Genomic DNA, 17266 nt, shown 5'->3' with positions numbered 1-17266 from the left:
CTTGCCAGACAGAAATGTCCATGCAATAATGGTCTGAAAACTTAGAAGAAAATGAAGCGGATTAGCATGGGCAATTTCCTCCTCAAAAGAGCTGAAATGTAACAACTGTATAAAAGATTTTTCTTCACTTAGGGTAATCATCACACTTTACATCTAGTATCTCTCTCTTAGACTTACAACATTATTTATTAAAGGAACAGCTGCTACCAGTCCATCTCAGAGTTACATAGTACAAGATGTTTGGGAGATCTATCTGTAAAGAAAACAGCAGACAGCTTACTACAATAACTTTGTATGTTAGAAGGAAAAAAGAAGGGTGAAATGGAGCAGTAAAGGTCTGCTGTGCTGTCCCCCCCCCCAGGACATCTTCCATACAGCATCACAGGCATAGGAAAAGTAACATCTCTACAGACCACATCCAACACCACACAGGCCTCTTAGAAGTTTCCTGGGCTTCGGTAAGGTCCCCAGGCACGCAGGGAGACTTGTGCAAGCGTGGTGGACAGTCCTTCTGTAACCTTAAGGTGCAAACCACGATCACAGAACACAGCACGCTGATGATAATGTAAAACATCATCTTCTTGTCTGTTATGTTTCTAATCTAGCAGATGTCTTTTGACATCTTGATCACATGCTAAATGGTTGTCTGCTAGTTCAACTATGAACCAAAAAAGGCAATAAGACTACCCTGCATACAACCATTGCATTTATAAATTTTAGAGGACAGAAGGAACATTTGTATTCCTGGCACAAATGCTGTGCTGGTGGAACCTGCCGATTAAGTTGAGTCATTTATCTACTCCATTATATCTGTGAAATCCAAAATTAATCTAGGGGAAAATGCAGCATCGCAGCTTCATTAAACACTGCAGTACACATTTACCTAAATATATATTTATGCAGACAATCCTCTTCCATTTTCATCCTTTTTCCTCCCTCAGCCTCAAAGCAGAAGCAGCCTCCTTCCACAAGAAAAGCTTTGGAAAATTTATCATAAAAGCAACAACATACTGAGATCATGAAGGTTTTAATGCTATTTATTTTTGAGACATGCAAAAAATATCTGTATAGGGAAAAACTGAGAAGTGACCTTTTTATTATCAACAAAAGAAAGGCAGGCATTATATTGCAACATAGGCTCCAAGTTTTATTTTTGACTTGATTTGAAATGCATTTAAATGGCAGACTACAGCCTGGGCTAAAAAGCTCAGTCTTCTTTGTCAAGAAGGTTATATGGTGAGTATACTCAAGTTTAACTGCAGGACAAATATAACATCAGTAGCAGTCCCTGCATTTCCAAAATCTAAGCCTTCATTAAAGCAAATGAAATCTAAGGACTAGTAGACATAGTGAACTAATGCCACTTTTGCTGTGGATCAAAACTTAAGTAAAACAGAAGACCTCAATAATCAATGTGAAGAGTGCTAAGGTACTGTTCACTCAAGCTTTTAAGCATGACTGTGCACATCTCAGAATATAACAACACACATTTGCCTTGAAAATGTCATTTGCTTTTAAGGACAATCTGTGCTGCCAAAAAATCTGTATGTTTTCCATAATGTTTCATTAAATGGATCATTTTCCTCAGAGCAAAATGTACGGCTTTTTAAGCTGCTGAATTTAGAGTAGCACAGGTTTAAATTTCATTTTCTTCTTCAATGCAGTGGTTATTTGGTTTGAGAAACTAGAAGGAGCACATTATGCAGCCTAGATAAAAGCAACAATTCATATTAGGATGAAAATGACAAGGTAACATGGAGAGAAACCATTATCAAAGCAGCAAAACCATTTTCATTGCATCTTAAATTCTCTGCTCAGGAATAAAAAAGGCCAAACTATTTTTTTTTTCTTTTTAAAATCTTCAGCATCCCTGCCAGTTCCACAAACCCTTTAACAAATCTCTAGAAGCTCTCAACAAGGACAAAGACTAGAGAGGGAAGGAAGTGCTGCCATCACTCCTGCCTGGTGCTGAAAGATATATCTGAGATAAAGGCAGTAGGGAGTTAAGCAAGTAAATAAAATGAAGATGGGGCAGTCGTCTGATGGCCCTTTTGGCTCATGTACAAAACAAGGGACTTGAGGACTACTATGAAACTAGAGATTGTGGGGTGAATTAATGTCAAAGCCTTATTATGGTCACGTTCCAGCTTGTACTGGATCTGGCTAAGTGGCTTTGGGTTTCACCAGCAACTTACCTAAACACGTGGCATAAACACAGAAGATCTGTGCAAATGACAAGAAGATCCTTTTTAGACATATTATGATTAGAGATTAGAAATTACAATGCTATTCTGTCAATAGTTATAATGAATTATCTGTTATCTGAATTTACCCTACTATTTTCTGCTCCATGTAACACAAAGATATAGTTAAGGGCATGGTAGTATGCATTTATAATTCTTTTTTTTTTTTTTTAATTTCTGGGGAGGCACTTCTGTGAGAACACACATTCAGTGTAAGACGCTCACAGATTTCAATGATGTTTAGAAAGAAGGTGATCACATGTTCTCTCTACAAGAAAAACCAAACAGTCATGATGTGGTATCAAAGATGCCACGTTCAACGCTTGCCAAAGTCAACATATACTCTACATCTGAAAGTTATTCTAAGCACTTAGCAAAAGGTCCCACAGTGAGCCAGCTGCTGATTACAAGGTGCAGCTAAATCTCCAGGCTCCTATGTTTACACTCCATCCAGTCAACCATGTACATGATTATCCAGACCCAAATTAGTTTTATTCTAGTTTTGGTTTGGTCTCGGGAAAAAAAAAATCAGAACAAACAAACAACAAAAACTACAAATACAAACAATTTTCAGAACCATTCCTTTCCATTCTGTTCAACTCCTTGCATACTTAAAATGTAAATGAGCACCTCCAAAATTTAACTAACTGGAGGAAAAAAACATGCATTAGACAAAATGAGTTTTTTGTCAGCTCTAACTGTTATTTTTACAATCCATTTTGGACACCAAGTTCAGCACAGACAGCAAAATAATTTCAGTCCTTCAAGGAACTTGTATAATGTATCCTAATTACTAGACATAAAATTCAGCACACAGTAGCTGTTCAAAATTGCTAATACCATAAAACATACAGCAATACATTCCATCTGAACACTCATCCTGTTTGAACAGGGAACTGAGCACACCTAAATTAACTTCCTACTCTGCATATTCATCTGGCTCTGAAAACACGCACTTTGGCAAAGGGCAGGCTCCAGATCAGTGTTGGGGAAACTCTTCAGCAGGAGGAGCTGAGTGGCCTCCAGCGAAGCACAGCCAGCTCCCAAACACACTTTCCTTCAACAGCACCATGCCACCCCTGCCATGGAACGTGTGTGGGTGGGGGTACCTGGTTTCTTACACAAAACAAGAAAAAGCAAAACCCAGGAGCAGCGGTCCCCACCTGTTTTAAGACATTAGCTGAACACCCATCAGGGACTGATAGGAAGAAACTTTCCTCAGAGGGCTAGTTACCCAGTAATTGTGTATGGCAGGGTTTTGCCAACATCCTTGCAAAACAGCTGGTACTGCAGTGTCAGCAGCAGGACAAGACTGACCGATGGCTTGATCTGAAGTGTCAGCTACTACACTCACAACACATTAAAGATTTTGGCACACATACAGGTGTAACCACCTCACTTACATTAATGCAACATTGCTTTAGAACCTGCAGCACTCGCATGTGACAGCTGTTCGCAGATCGGGCCTACACTGTTTTACTTTTGAATAACAGGTACAATTAATGTACCAGCACGCTAACTAGTTTGAGATTAAAAGATACCACTAGTAAATTGTACTTCTCTAACCAGCATCTCATTCCACCCAAGAAAGGCTGATTTTGCTATATTTTAAAAAAGAGAAGCCATCAGCTCAGGCTGAACAATGGAGAACATGCAGATTCGAATGCAGAGGAGATGGATGTGCTCTGCTTCCAGAACCACTTCATGTGACTTCAGTAGCAGAGTTTAACTGAAGTCAAGGAAGGTAGAAGGTAGCACCCAAGTATCTCCCATTTCCTTTCAAATAAGTAATGCACACTCTGAGCTTTGTCATCTTCAAACTGTGTGATGTGTTGTCCAAATATAAAACCAGACAGTTCCTGTGTTGCACTGAACTCCCACTCAAAAGAAGCAAAGCAACAAGTGACATACATCTTTAAAACACGTAGGTGGTTCTGCTTATTCCTTTCCTCCCTTTCTGCCCCTGCAACGCTCCTCTACTGCTACTTCCTACATCAAGACTTCAAAATCCACCTACACTGGCAGTGGACGAGGAGAGGCAGTGATGACAATCTCAAGGAAAAGACACAAGGCTCCCAGGAAATGGAAGCCCTTCTGTACTTCATGCACCTTCCAGCCCAGTGCTCTGCCCACCACCCAGGCATCTGGGCTGGCAATGTCAGGAAAAGCTCTTTGCAAACAGCTTGTAAGGAGGCAGAGGAACACATGTGACTTGTAAGTTCTGCTGGAAGAGGCGATTTCTTTTTTACTTTTGGTAAGTTATCTTCCATGGGAAAAAACAAAGCCAGAGACTACATAGAGCATCATTATGGATTAACCAGAGTTTCCTGGTAAAAGTTACTAACTTGTATTTTTTTACAGCCAAGGAGCCATAGAGCAAGATCTCCGCTGCACTTGCTCATTGAAGTTCTGCCCCGTTGTTTCCTTTCAATATGCCCCTGGTGTAGGAGGAACTGGGCACACACTCTAACTCTACAGGACCTACCACAGTAGAGTATCATCTTTTGCACTACAGCCATAATCACAATGCCTGTTGCAGAGCCACACAAGGTATCTGCAGCAAAAACCAGGATGGACAGATTTCTCATGGGAGATGAAGGGGGAAAAAAAATAATAATTAAAAAAATAATAATAATTACTTTCTCGTGCCCAGTGTCATTCCAAGGCACTGCTCAGAGCTGGGGAAAAACCCAGCACCTCAGCAGCGTGGTACTAACAGCTGCTGCTACAGCAAGACCAAGGAACTAAGGAAGCTGTCGTGTTGCTGGGGAGCATGAAGAACACAGATTCAGGCGGAGTACCCATCTGCTTGATCAGCAGAGCAAATATGCTCAGACTGTGCCTATACTGAGAAAAAATGCACCCCAAGATGTAGCAGCCCTCCTTTTGGGGAAAAAAAGCAGCATGAACAGGAGAAAAGGAAGGATGGAAGGAAGGACAGAAGGAAAAGGTCATATTTGTCAAAAGTAATCAAAAAGGAGATTTGTACCTGCATGCTATTCCAATGCAAGAGGTACCACATCTCAGCCTTAATGCCTATTGCTTCGTGTTAATGGGCAAATGCAAATTCACCCTGTTCCCTGGATCTCATAGCAACCACTGTCTCACAGCCGATGTAAATAACAGAAGGCAAGAGGAAAACCACCTCACTTGTTCCCCCCAGGATACTAAAGCATATTTGGAGCATCATGCAACAAGGGGTTCCCCACAGCTAAGAAGCCATTTTGAGTTGCATTTACTGGCACTCCTCTACAAATTCCTTTATTTAATAGAAGAGGGTGCTTTTTATCTGACTCTTCTGTTTCTCTTGTCAGGACATGGGAAAGTTAAACAGAAGCAAAGTCGTAGTGCCCTTTCCTGGCCAAAGCCCACCATGCTACAGGCCTGGGCATATGAAAGGCTGTGGGGAAGAGTTGTACTCAACCAGGAGCTTCTTTCCATCCTGCCAGGCTGTATCAACTTCCATGTCACGCCTTTTTTTGGTTGGTTTGTTTTTAACTTGCTGTCAGCAGATCTGACCATCCTAATATTTGCTATCTATTTCTGAATTTATTACCAGTATGAAAAAATAGGGGCTCACATGATTCCTCCCCACTGTCAAACAAGCTGCTGACAGAGAGCCACAGTGCTGCCACGTGCTCTATCACCCCAGACCAGCTTATCCCTTCTCCACCAGTGTCCTACAGCCAGTTGTACTGGTGGGGGGGCGGGTGAAGGATGGGGCATGACAGCCAGGAGACTGGCAGTATCCCACAAACAGGTAAGCCTGCTGGTGAGCACAGCAATGAAAAGGCTTTTAGCCAGACTCCCAGAGCAGAGCTGCTCACTTCAAGTTAATGAGAGCACACTGCTTAATCCCAAACCCATAGACACATAGATTTACTAAAACCAGTAAAATGCCCATCCCATTTTTAGGGAGCAGACCCACGAGCACCTTGCCAGTGCAGAACCTCCTACACTACACTTGTAACTGTAGCTGAAGAGACACTAAAATTGTGACAAGATCACCTAATATGAAGTTAATGAACTGTCAACGCACAGAAATCAAGGTTACCACAACACTGGAGTTCAAATACTTATCTTTAAAAACCCAAGTAACAGGTTGTCTCCTCTCTGTTTCTCCAGTCAGGAAAAAGTTTCAGACATAAAGAAAAAAAAAAAAATCAGGCTAAATAAAACAGGAACTACAGAGGTCATCTAGACCTTCCTCCGCTCCAGCCAGGGCCCACATCTAAGCCAGACCAAGTTGCTGGGGCCATTGCCCAGTTAAGTTCTCTCAGTCTGCAAGGACGGAGGCTCCGCACCCTGTGGAGCCTGTGCCACCACATGGCCTCTCTCATGGCAAAGAACTTACCTTATGTGCAGCCACAGCTTTCCACTTTATTCTCTTTGTCATCTAACAGTATACAGCTACTATACCCTGACTGCTTTTGCTTTCCTCTTCACTTTTTTTTTTTAAGAAGGCTGGTTTTTTTGGTAAGATGTCACCTAAAATTCCAAAGTCACCTGGCATTCAGCTGATATTCGCAGCTCTGAGTCTTTGTCCTGGAATCCTTCCCTACCTACAGCATTTGTAACCAAACTGCCAACCTGAGCTATTCATGCTTTAGAACAAGTGAAGCTTTCTACTCTTACTTCCCATAAATTCAAGTATTTATTTCTATAAATTTAGAAAGACTTATCGTGTTGTGGACTTTAATTCATGATTGATTGAGTCCATCTCCTTATTCCTTCCTCCAATAATATAATCATGCATAAATCAACTTCATTTACGTAACTCAAAGGAGACAAGGGAAACCAGAAGAAACCTCTAAAACCTTACTAGGAGGCCAGGTTTGATGCTTTTGGTAAACAAAAATATGATTAATTTCACAAAGTAACACTTCTAGTTAGAAAACAAAGCTACTGGTGAAGAATCAATCTTAATAGCCATTCATCCTTCAAAATTAGTATTCTAGAACATAAAGATCAAATTCAAGGAAAAAAATGAACAAAACACTGCAAGAAACAGAAGGAACAATCCATGGGTGAAAGGACAGGAATGAAGATGCTAATAGAGCAGAGCTCTGAAGAGTAAATTATCTTGCTTTCTAAACAGGCATTTTCACAGGAATTGGTTTGACATTTAGGAAGTAAGACAACTAGTGCTACGGCAATAAGCAATAGCCTCTGATTTAAAAAAAAGGAAGAGATGGTATAGAAAGATATAAGGACTAAAGCTACTCAGGCCGTGCCCTTTTGTTTCATGGCATGAAATACCCATTTTCTTTTCAAATTGTCACACACTGGCACGAGGTTATCATGCTATCACAGCATGGAGACAAAACGAAATTAAATCCCCAATCTGTTCTTAGGTCATAAGTGGCTGGATTATTTCTGCTCTCAAATATGAAATCAGTCATTGTGACTTCATCTGTAGGGCAAGCTTTTTCCATTAAGAAACTCTGAATGGTTCAGTGTGCAGCAGAGACCAATAACTCCAGATTGACCCAGTGTATCTCAGTATCATTTTAGGATGACAGAAGACCTGTTACAGCTGACTCTTTTAAGATCAGCCCAGAAAGAACAAGGACATTTAAAATAATGCCACCTCAGCTTCATTAAAAATACTTCATAGGCAATAAGTTCATCATGCATTTATGATACAAAATTATCCCCCAAGGGCAGAACACAGAGGAACAAAATTGTCCAACATCCTTGGTGACCCTGAGCAACCAGGTTTTGAAGCTGTTTTAACAGGCTCTGCAGAGAACCGATTTAAAAAGAAGAAAAGGGCAATAGAGCAGAAGACAAAAGAAAAAAAGAAAAACCAGAAGAAAACAAAAACCAAAAACAAACAAAACAAAAAACAACAACAAAAACACCAAAAAATGAGAGGGAGGTCCATACAGACTCAGAGTTCTCCAGCATGCACCTGCACTTTGGTGCTTCAGAAGAGCCACCACAGTTGTTCCTAAGGACGGAACTTACCTCCTGGCAGTACTGGAGAATCCCTTCCTTTGTCCCGATGCAGGTCTTGGTGCCAGAGGGGTCTGATTCCCATTTTCCATTCTGAACGTTCATGTGCATGTTGAGTTTCCCACAGAACATGGCAATTTGAGGCTCTGCCAGCAACCCAGCATTTCCATCAGCAGGCACCTGGAAGAAAAAGAAAAAAGAAAAGAAAAAATTAATCTCACATCTGACAATTCAGTCCATCCAAAGCAGGAACAGCTAAAGTAAACCTGAACCAAATTCTGTGCTCACCCACCCATGGTGGCAAAGGCTGAAACTGATTCAGGAAGATTTGAAAAACATAAATGTGGTCTTCATAGATATCCAGGCATGTGACAGTGTAATACAGAGTGTAAAGCTGTAGGCAAACTGTTTTGCGGCCCAGAATTGTTTCTTATCAACTTGGGCTAAACACAAAACAACAAGCATACTTAGGGTGCAATTACAAAAATTTAATTTTCCGAACAGACTTGGTATACTGAGGGGGAGTAGTTCACTAACAATTAACAAATAAGTAACACGTTTTCCTCAGGAGTTTCCTAGAGAAAAAAACAAAACAAAAAACACACAAAAACAAAAACCACCACCAACCAACCAAACCAAAACCTACCCACGATGTATCTTTTCTCAAGACCCTCTCCAGTTCATTTAGATGCCAAGCACACAGGCTGTATTTCATCATGCCTTATAAAGATGGCAGGTTAAAAGCAGCAGCTTCCACCTAAACTTTGTTTTGACTGAACCTTAAAATGCAGTGGCTGGAGTGGTATCCCAGTGGGACTGCTAAAGGTCTAGCTCACAGCAAAGTACTATGGAACACCCTATACCCGACCAAGCATGAAGATGTTCAGGCTTAGCACAGGCTGCCCGCAGGGCTCCTCCTCGCCTCCTGCAGGCAGGCTGCCCAGGACACCCCACACACCTTGGAACACCCCAGTGCTGCTGGGATACGGAGCCAAACATCAGAGCTACCCTCCATTTCCCAGTTGAAAGCAATTCTGAAACATCTCTGAGCTTCCTACCTGCATTGATAAACCAACTCAATCTTCCTTTCACACAAACCTCAACACAAAAAATGCCTTAATGGAAAGGGTTGTCAGGCACTGGAACAGGCTGCCCAGGCAAGGGGCTGAGTCATCATCCCCAAAGGCATTCAAAAGAAAGTGTGTAGGTGAGGTTCTTATGGACATGGTTTAGAGGTGGACTTAGCAGTGTTAGGTTTCCAGCTGGAGTCAATCATCTTAAAGGTCTTTTCCAACCAAAATGATTCTATGGGTTTCAATCTCTCCTGTGGGACCAGCATCATCAAGGCAAATCAAGACCTCTCTCTTTGAGATCTCTGCATCCTGAGGGAGCAAACATCCAAAGGTGGAAGCTGAAGATACTCGCTTCAGTTTTGCCACCTGAGCAACAAAAGGCAAACATAAGTCTCCTCTTTGGGTCGGCTTCCTCGAGAGAAGTCAACGGTTTCCCATTGCCCCTCATAATTCAAAGGAGAGCCTGTTCCATTCAAGGTACAGGAGAGCATGCAATTATGTCTAATACCTATTTTTAATCTTTTAGCTAGAAGGCTTCTCAAGGGGAAAATTAAAAACATTTTAAAAATTCATGAAAAACTAAAGAAACAGAATTACCGTGTTACAAGAGGTATGCAAACCCCGCATCTTAGTTCCTCCACTCTTTGTTTAAACACAAAAAAAACTTGATGCATTTTATATGCCTACAGTAATTAAAAAAAAAAAAAAAAAAAAATTACACCAAAAATGATTACAGGAGTCAACATCCAACTACCCTAACACATTAGCTCAACGCTTCAAGTTAAAACACAGAAATTAAAACAAGTTTTTAGCTTGTTTGTTTGTAAGAAAAGGAAAGAACACTTATTTTCCTGCCTTCTTTAAGATGTTAACATGTTATCACAATTTAACTTAAATAAAGCAGGAACACTTCTACTGGCAGAGATTCCCCTCTACTCTCTCAGTTTCTCTTGTGGAACTAATAAGTTCTGTACGATTTAACAGTTAACCATCACTCTCCTTTCACTGGCTAATTAGAGATAGGATGACACCTGGTCCACCTTGCCTTGATCAGTAGAACTATCACATGCTTACTCCTTCTAGTATCTTCAGAAACTCTGGTGAGCAACTCAAACATCACAGATCCGTACCAAAAACTTGCAAAAAATCCTCCAAATTAATGATATTTTTTCTTTATTGATGCAACATAACTCTACCAAAATTTCAATAAAAACAGAAGCAACTCATTCCTCAGGTGACATGTGTGAATGTGAACTCTATTCACAGTCAGCTCTTCCAACTGGGATCTCTATTGAATTAATAAAACACACAGCAGTCATACTGTGGCAGATTTTTTTTTTTTTTCACTCAAAAATGTAAGTTGGTGATTTACAGAGACCTGGACTTGTCGCTTTGTAATACGGAGCTTCTTAGGGTTTTTTGCCTTGGCTAGGAAGACATCTGAAGTTGTGGAAAAAAAAATGCGGCCGTTTGCTTGGAATTCTATCAATTTAACTCTAGCAACATGACAGCCTATGACTGTCTACTTAAAATCTCATTCCCTTCAAAAAACACATAACATCTCCAGATTAATGAGACTACCAGAGCAAGCCATGATCACATTTAGCGTTCTATACGTGGAGCTGACAGAACCATGCTAATGAACTGCTCAGCACAGCACTTCATCTTATTGATTAGGACAGCTAAATGTTTCTGATCATAAAGAAATACCGGAGCAATTAAAAGACACTGTAAACACAACTAAAGCGTTTACATCATGATCACAAATAATTCAAATACTCAGTTTCCCAAGCTGAACTCTGTTAAGAGTGTCCTTAAAGCAAGAGTAGTAGGTTAATGGATTTGTCTGTTACATCGCCAGCTAAGATGCAACACTGAGCTTTCAAATTAGCTTACTGTAAATAGTTGGAGTGGAAATAACACCTTTTAAAATATGTTAGGATTTTTGCTTTTGTTTTAAAGACTCATTAAATCATTTAATATCTGAAGGTAAACACTTGCTACCACTGTGTAGCCCTGGTGTTTAAACTAAAAGCCTCCCACCTCTAGTAACAAGAAGCAATTTTATACATTGCATTTTCAGCAAGGTACCCGTGAAAGTTACAGGAACACTGCAAGGTTTTAACAGGACAACAGACTCATTGTTGAGACAGGCTTTGTGCCATCTCCCTGCTCTTTCAATAGATAGTATACATCTCTAAGTTAAGATTTCTTATGATCTTCAGAAATGAAATATCAGATAGCAGAAGTTGGTCTGCTATGGCACTTTTTTCTGATTGAAAACTGGCAGCTTCCTGCTTGTCAAGAAATTTGTCTTGCTGCAAAATCCACAAAACAGGTGTCATTGATAGAGGCTTTTCTGCAAAGATGATGGTCAAAACACAACAATCAAGCATTAGAGCATTCTTTGATGCAAGGGCAAAGGAGGAAGGCATTACTAGATCTGACCTTGGCCTTATCTATCCTAGATTTAGAGCTTCTGCTGAGCCTTTTGACAACACCTGAGCAAGACACTCCTATGTATGTATATAAGAGTATATGACTAAAAGACTTCCCTTTACTTCATTGTGCAAGCATACGCTTCACAGCATTGTTACTTCTATTTTCCCAAGAGTGAACACATCAAACACAGCGACTGACAGTGATTCAAACATGAAAAAAAGGAAAACATAAATTTTTCAGACTGTTGGCAAAAACCTGCAGCTACTGTGTTCTGCTAAATACTGCACTCTTCTACATACTGTTTTCCTCTGCAGTCATTCAGATTACAGCAAAATTCACAGAAAAAGCTCAAATCCATAAAGCTAAAAATCCATTCTTGGTCCAAAATAACTAATTATGCTAAATAACAGATAAATAATTAAGACAAATATTTCTGATGGTACATTTTCTGGTTTCTTTCCACCTCCCCCACTCAACACAAGAGCATTCCCAAAGTGCCTGCCAAAAAGGTGCCTGGAAGAGATCAGTCCTCATAGCCTTGATTTTTTGGGGATCTATTTTAATCCAGGACACATTCCTAAATTAGTAACAGTAAGTTAAGCAATTAATTCCAGAAAACATTCTTGTCATTTAGTTTTGTAAGGCTGATTGATATGAAAGGAGAAAAATTGAGATACATGAATCCTCTCAAGCTGCTTTGGTCTGTACTGGCACTGGCAGGGGTCTCCAGCACTTACTGCCTGCACCTCCTCAAACCTCATTTTTATAAACACCTCAGTAGCTCCTTACGTTTTTAAAACTTCATTATGATAAATAATCCGGAGCTGCTAAGGCCTGCACGCCAACTGCCAGTCTTGTACAGTAATTTTGCTCACGTGTTTAGCATGGCATCTATTGGTAGGAAAAAGCCCAAGAACCAGTGAAGAAGGGAGAATCTAACAAAATTCCTGCATACCATTTCACCTCTCAACGCAAACATTCAGAAGTGTTCACCTCCAGCACACTCCCCTGCGTGTCTTATGGGTTTACACAGATCTCCCAGCCTCTGCCATGGACTTTTGCCCCTCCCAACATTAACAGCGCAGAGTACTAAACATTAAACACCTTTCCAGCTGATGTACTTAGTGTACAGCTGGGCTATGCTGCCATTTGAAGACCAAGCTTCACCCAGCACAACTATAATTTCACTGGGACCATGCTAGAAAAGCCTTCCAGGCAATGAAAAGTGTGGTGGAAAGTGCTGCTGAGTCTTTCCTGAGATGTCCAGGTGAGAGACTAAACACATCACTTGCGTATTGCATATCACACCAATAGAAAGAAACAACTCTCTCTTCAGACCCTCTCCCTCTCCATCAAGTTTGCCTTGAAGACCTCAAGCATCACGGCACTTTGGGAAGAAATGTAGACTGGTTTTCTCCCCAGGGACTGCACTGTGATGATGCTTCACTATCACAGCAAAGCCAAAAATAAAAGACTAAATTTAGCTAAGATAACTGATTCCACGAGTGTCTCTAGTCTGCGCAAGTTACTGATAATGTAAAACCTAATGAACTATTACTGATTTTAACAGATATCTGACAGCAGTTCCAATACAAAGCAGACTGAACAGCACTATTTCGAGGCCCGAGGGGAAAGTAGGACTTCTTTTAAAACACATACACACTTAAGAGATTAAAACAACTAAAAAAAAGGCAGGAGAGTGAAACGAGAGTAAAACTAGATGAGGTGAGAAGTAATTTGTCCCATACACGCTGTCATGACATTTAAAACACACGAATTAATGAACCACTTGTCACATCAAAGGTATATCCAGCTAAAATATGAGCGAAGAATTTTGTTTCATTCAAGTTTTCTTCACAGCCAATGGTTTAATTAATTTACATTCATTCCCAAAATTATCTGCATTAGTGTAATTAAATAATCTATAATCCAAATCTACAAAGATAAGCAGCTTCTATACAGTAATGCTGAATAACATAAAGCTGCAGTCCAGTTTGCTACAATAATGCCCGTAGTGGCAAATCTCTCCTTGACTAATCCTTAAAGCTCTCGGGCAGATTAGTTTCCCAAAGAACAACTCACAGAACACAAACTACATTAACAGCATTATTTGTTCTATTAGTATTCTGCAAAAGTAAAAACTCCAAGCACATTAATGAAACTGTAATCACATATTATTGAGCCCACTTTGCACATGACCTTGAAGAAGTAGCATGTGCTTTTCTTCCTGCCTCTTGGTGAATCATTAAATAAGTAAGACTAATTAGCATGCCGTCAAGCTAACTTTCACAGTACTTCCAGTTTTCAAAAACCAAATAAAGCACTACCATATTTGCAAATGGCAGCTACGATTCTGAAAAAAAATACCTCAATCATACACTATTTAGAGTTCTGTATAAATACATAAGACTAATGTCACAAGATGTTCAAGCACCAACCTAACGTTTTTCTATCTAGAAAACAAAATATTCAGTTGTTACATATTTTTTTTTTAATTATTAACTTTCAAAAGTGTAGTAAAGGTACAAGTTCTGAAAGAAAGGATAGGATGTGCAAGGCTGTGGTAATGCTCAATGCTGATGGCAGGTTCTCCCTTACAGAATTTCAGCAATCCAGAGATCCGTCTGCCAGTCCCAAGACACTTCATTTCACATTGTATCTTCCCATGTGCTTCCCTGCCACGTTTCCTTCTTATAACCTGCTGACTGTTGATCTGCTTAAAATATTATTTGACAGTAAATACATTTAATATACCTTTCACGCACAGGTTTCAGTAGTTTGCCTGCTCTCAAGGAGAAAGCACAGCAAGGACTCATACTTTAGTTGGAGATATTAAAAAAAAAAAAAAAAGAAAATCCAGCCAGCACTAAAGATTCAGATTAGAAGACAACTCCATAAGAGCAAGCCCATCGGGCAGATAATGGCTTACTGGTTATAACTGCTTTGCATAAGGAAAGAAGAGGGACATAATCCAGTTGTTACCCCATCAGATTGTGTCACAGAAATATTTACAAACCTAGTCAAAGCAGGACAAAACAAGGCAAGTCCTGGCAAAGTCAACTGAATGTCTTTGAAAATTGGCATTCCATGTTATTTTTCTATTGTTTTGAGAGGTAAAACAGTCATTCCAAGCATTTATTTGATGTCAAAATGTCGATATAATAAAGAAAGAAAAAAGTTACACAAGCATTAAAAGACTAAGACATAGGGAATCTGTTTTCTTCCCATGTTAGGATGCAGTAAAGAGATGCCTCTGCTTTCCCCTCTTCCAGCCCTGGTAATTTAACACATCTATTTGAGGAGAGGTGCAAAGGGTCTTCAGTGCGTCCGTGCACTCCATGTCCACACACCATGCTGGATGCCATTTACGTGGTTTTGAAGACACTCAAGAAGGATTTTCATAAGAGAAGACCAAAAGAAGCTTATCTAATTAAAAAAAGAATACTTCACCTTAACGAAAAAAAGCGTTTGGAGTTTTTTAGCTCATTATCATTTAATCTTAACATCAAAAGACTTTTTGCTATCAAACACCATTATTTAAGACAGCAAGCGCAGCCCTCTCCTCATCCACTCTCTCTGTCATTGCTTTCTGCAGTTACAAAAGTAATTAGTGTATTTGCTAATAGTTCTTTATAATCCCTATTTCAACAACAAGGGTTGGCTTTGTTCACATAGGCTGCAAGGTTTTCCCTTCAAAAGGTTTTTCATCATGGGACAAAAGTAACTCAATGCCACTCCAGATAGCTCAGCTATTAACTTGTAATTAAAGAGTACAACTTAATATGAAAATAAGCATCAGACCTTATGTGTGCTATTATTAAACACCAAAGCACCAAAAAACATTCCTCAGAGGTCCCTAAGGTGGCTTCTATGATTTAGGTTGTTTTATTCTGCAAACACCAACCTGAAGCCACTTTCATATGCCTTCAAAGTGCATTTTATTTGTATTAATTGCTTCATTTGCAATTAGTTTCAAGGAGAGGACAATCAATAACAGCCTCCATATCTACAACTTCCTCAAGAGAGACAAATGCTCTCTTTATTTTAGGAGATTATTAAAGTAATCCCTCCCTGCTTTCCATTTTTCATGCTAACACCAGTTCCTGCCATTCAACTCAGAAGTCAGTGACAACAGTTTAAAGGTTTAAAACTTCTGCTGACAATCAAAAGAGGTTCCAAATATTTTGAAGAATTAAACACAGCCAAGTAACATGCCACCCTTCCAAACCATGCCTGTGTTTCCTCCAAACTTCTATACCTCATTCAGGTTGAAATTTGAGGTTTCTTGTTAACTAAAGCAGCATCAATTTGGATGCAATCAGTTTGCTTCCTCTAGGACTATTAACAAAATCAAATAAATTCTATTTTTGAAGTGGGGCTGCTCATAGATAATTTCTCCAAAAAAAGAACAGAGGTAAAAATAACACAAGTGTAAAAAGGACTTTCTGCTTGGCCTTACGCATTTAGCGAGTAAAACACGAGATAACCTTCTTATTCTCTGTGGAAAGATCAAGTTTCTTCCACTGCTCTATCTCTGGTCTGCTGAACCCTACAAGTGAAGACCACTGCTCAATTACAGAAGTCTATGGTTCAAATTGAGCAAATGCCATGCTAATATAGGCTCGTGTCACCAGACAAATCCATGGCTTCTAGCCCGCTGGTTAACCGTCAACTTTACAGCAGACTGTAACAGAATACAGACTGCCAGACTTCCTATTTAAGCCATAAAATACTAGTTCTCCTCCTGGTTTTATTAGGTATCTATGCACACCACAAACTCCTTAAAGACTATTTATATTGAAAAACTGGCTCATGTAGATAAGCAATGAAAAAAATCTCTTCCTTTATTATAAATGCAATCAGGGAAAAAAAAAGTAAAGCACCCAAATTAAAAGGGATGAAATACCAAATTACTGTCTCCCCACAACTTTAAGATGGCTGTCTGTCAAAACCAAGGAAAATTCTCCATCTCCCAACTTCTTAGAGACAAACAGTGTCACAAGAGTAAAATCAACATGAATAATTTAGAAACAGTGGTTTATAATATAATGTTAATATAGAAACAACAGCAGTAGTTATCGTTGTCAACAGCCTACAGAAATAGGTCAAAAAACATTTCACGGATTGCTCAGTAAACTGCTCAGTACAACTGCTCTCTCCTGAAAAAAAAAAATGTATATGGCAAACAGTAACAAAAAGGGTCGCACCTCTAAACCCTGGAAAGACCCACATCTCCTTTACAAAAAGCCATTCGCTAGGGAGAAGCTCAAGTACTAAGGTGAACTAGGGAGCACCTGATATTTGGCTGAGTAAGAACCTCTGCTGAAAAGCTTCTGGAAGATCAGAGATGTTCATTTCGCCCTGGCTATAACCAATATAACCCAAATGTATCAAAAACAACCCAAAAATTCGCCAGGATTAAACGGTGATTTTACACAGCTGTCTCACAGAGCAACCGGGAGGTAAGCGCTCCCCTTCCCAAAGGGCCTATCGACCCAGCAACCAAGTGCTTAGCAGAGATATTTGCAAGACTTCACCAGGAATTTCGCT

At 39.8% G+C, this 17266-nt stretch overlaps 1 protein-coding gene across 5 annotated transcripts in view; it reads right to left on the bottom strand.

The window, feature by feature from the left end:
• The window catches only part of APP (amyloid beta precursor protein), a gene marked incomplete at both ends in the record, with an annotated part of 219018 nt that overhangs the window by 169866 nt on the left and 31886 nt on the right, over positions 1-17266 (bottom strand). For 4 of the 5 annotated variants that reach the window (XM_080345581.1, XM_080345582.1, XM_080345583.1 and 1 more), the window contains one exon: positions 8214-8381. The exons of the other annotated variant lie outside the window; for it this stretch is intronic. In XM_080345581.1, the coding sequence (XP_080201707.1) occupies positions 8214-8381 (168 nt within the window). The remainder of the gene's footprint in view (positions 1-8213; positions 8382-17266) is intronic. 5 annotated transcript variants of the gene reach the window in all.

Source organism: Nesoenas mayeri (assembly GCF_963082525.1).
Source record: "Nesoenas mayeri genome assembly, chromosome: 1".
Lineage (NCBI taxonomy): Eukaryota > Metazoa > Chordata > Aves > Columbiformes > Columbidae > Nesoenas > Nesoenas mayeri.
This window is presented reverse-complemented; position numbering and strand designations above follow the sequence as displayed.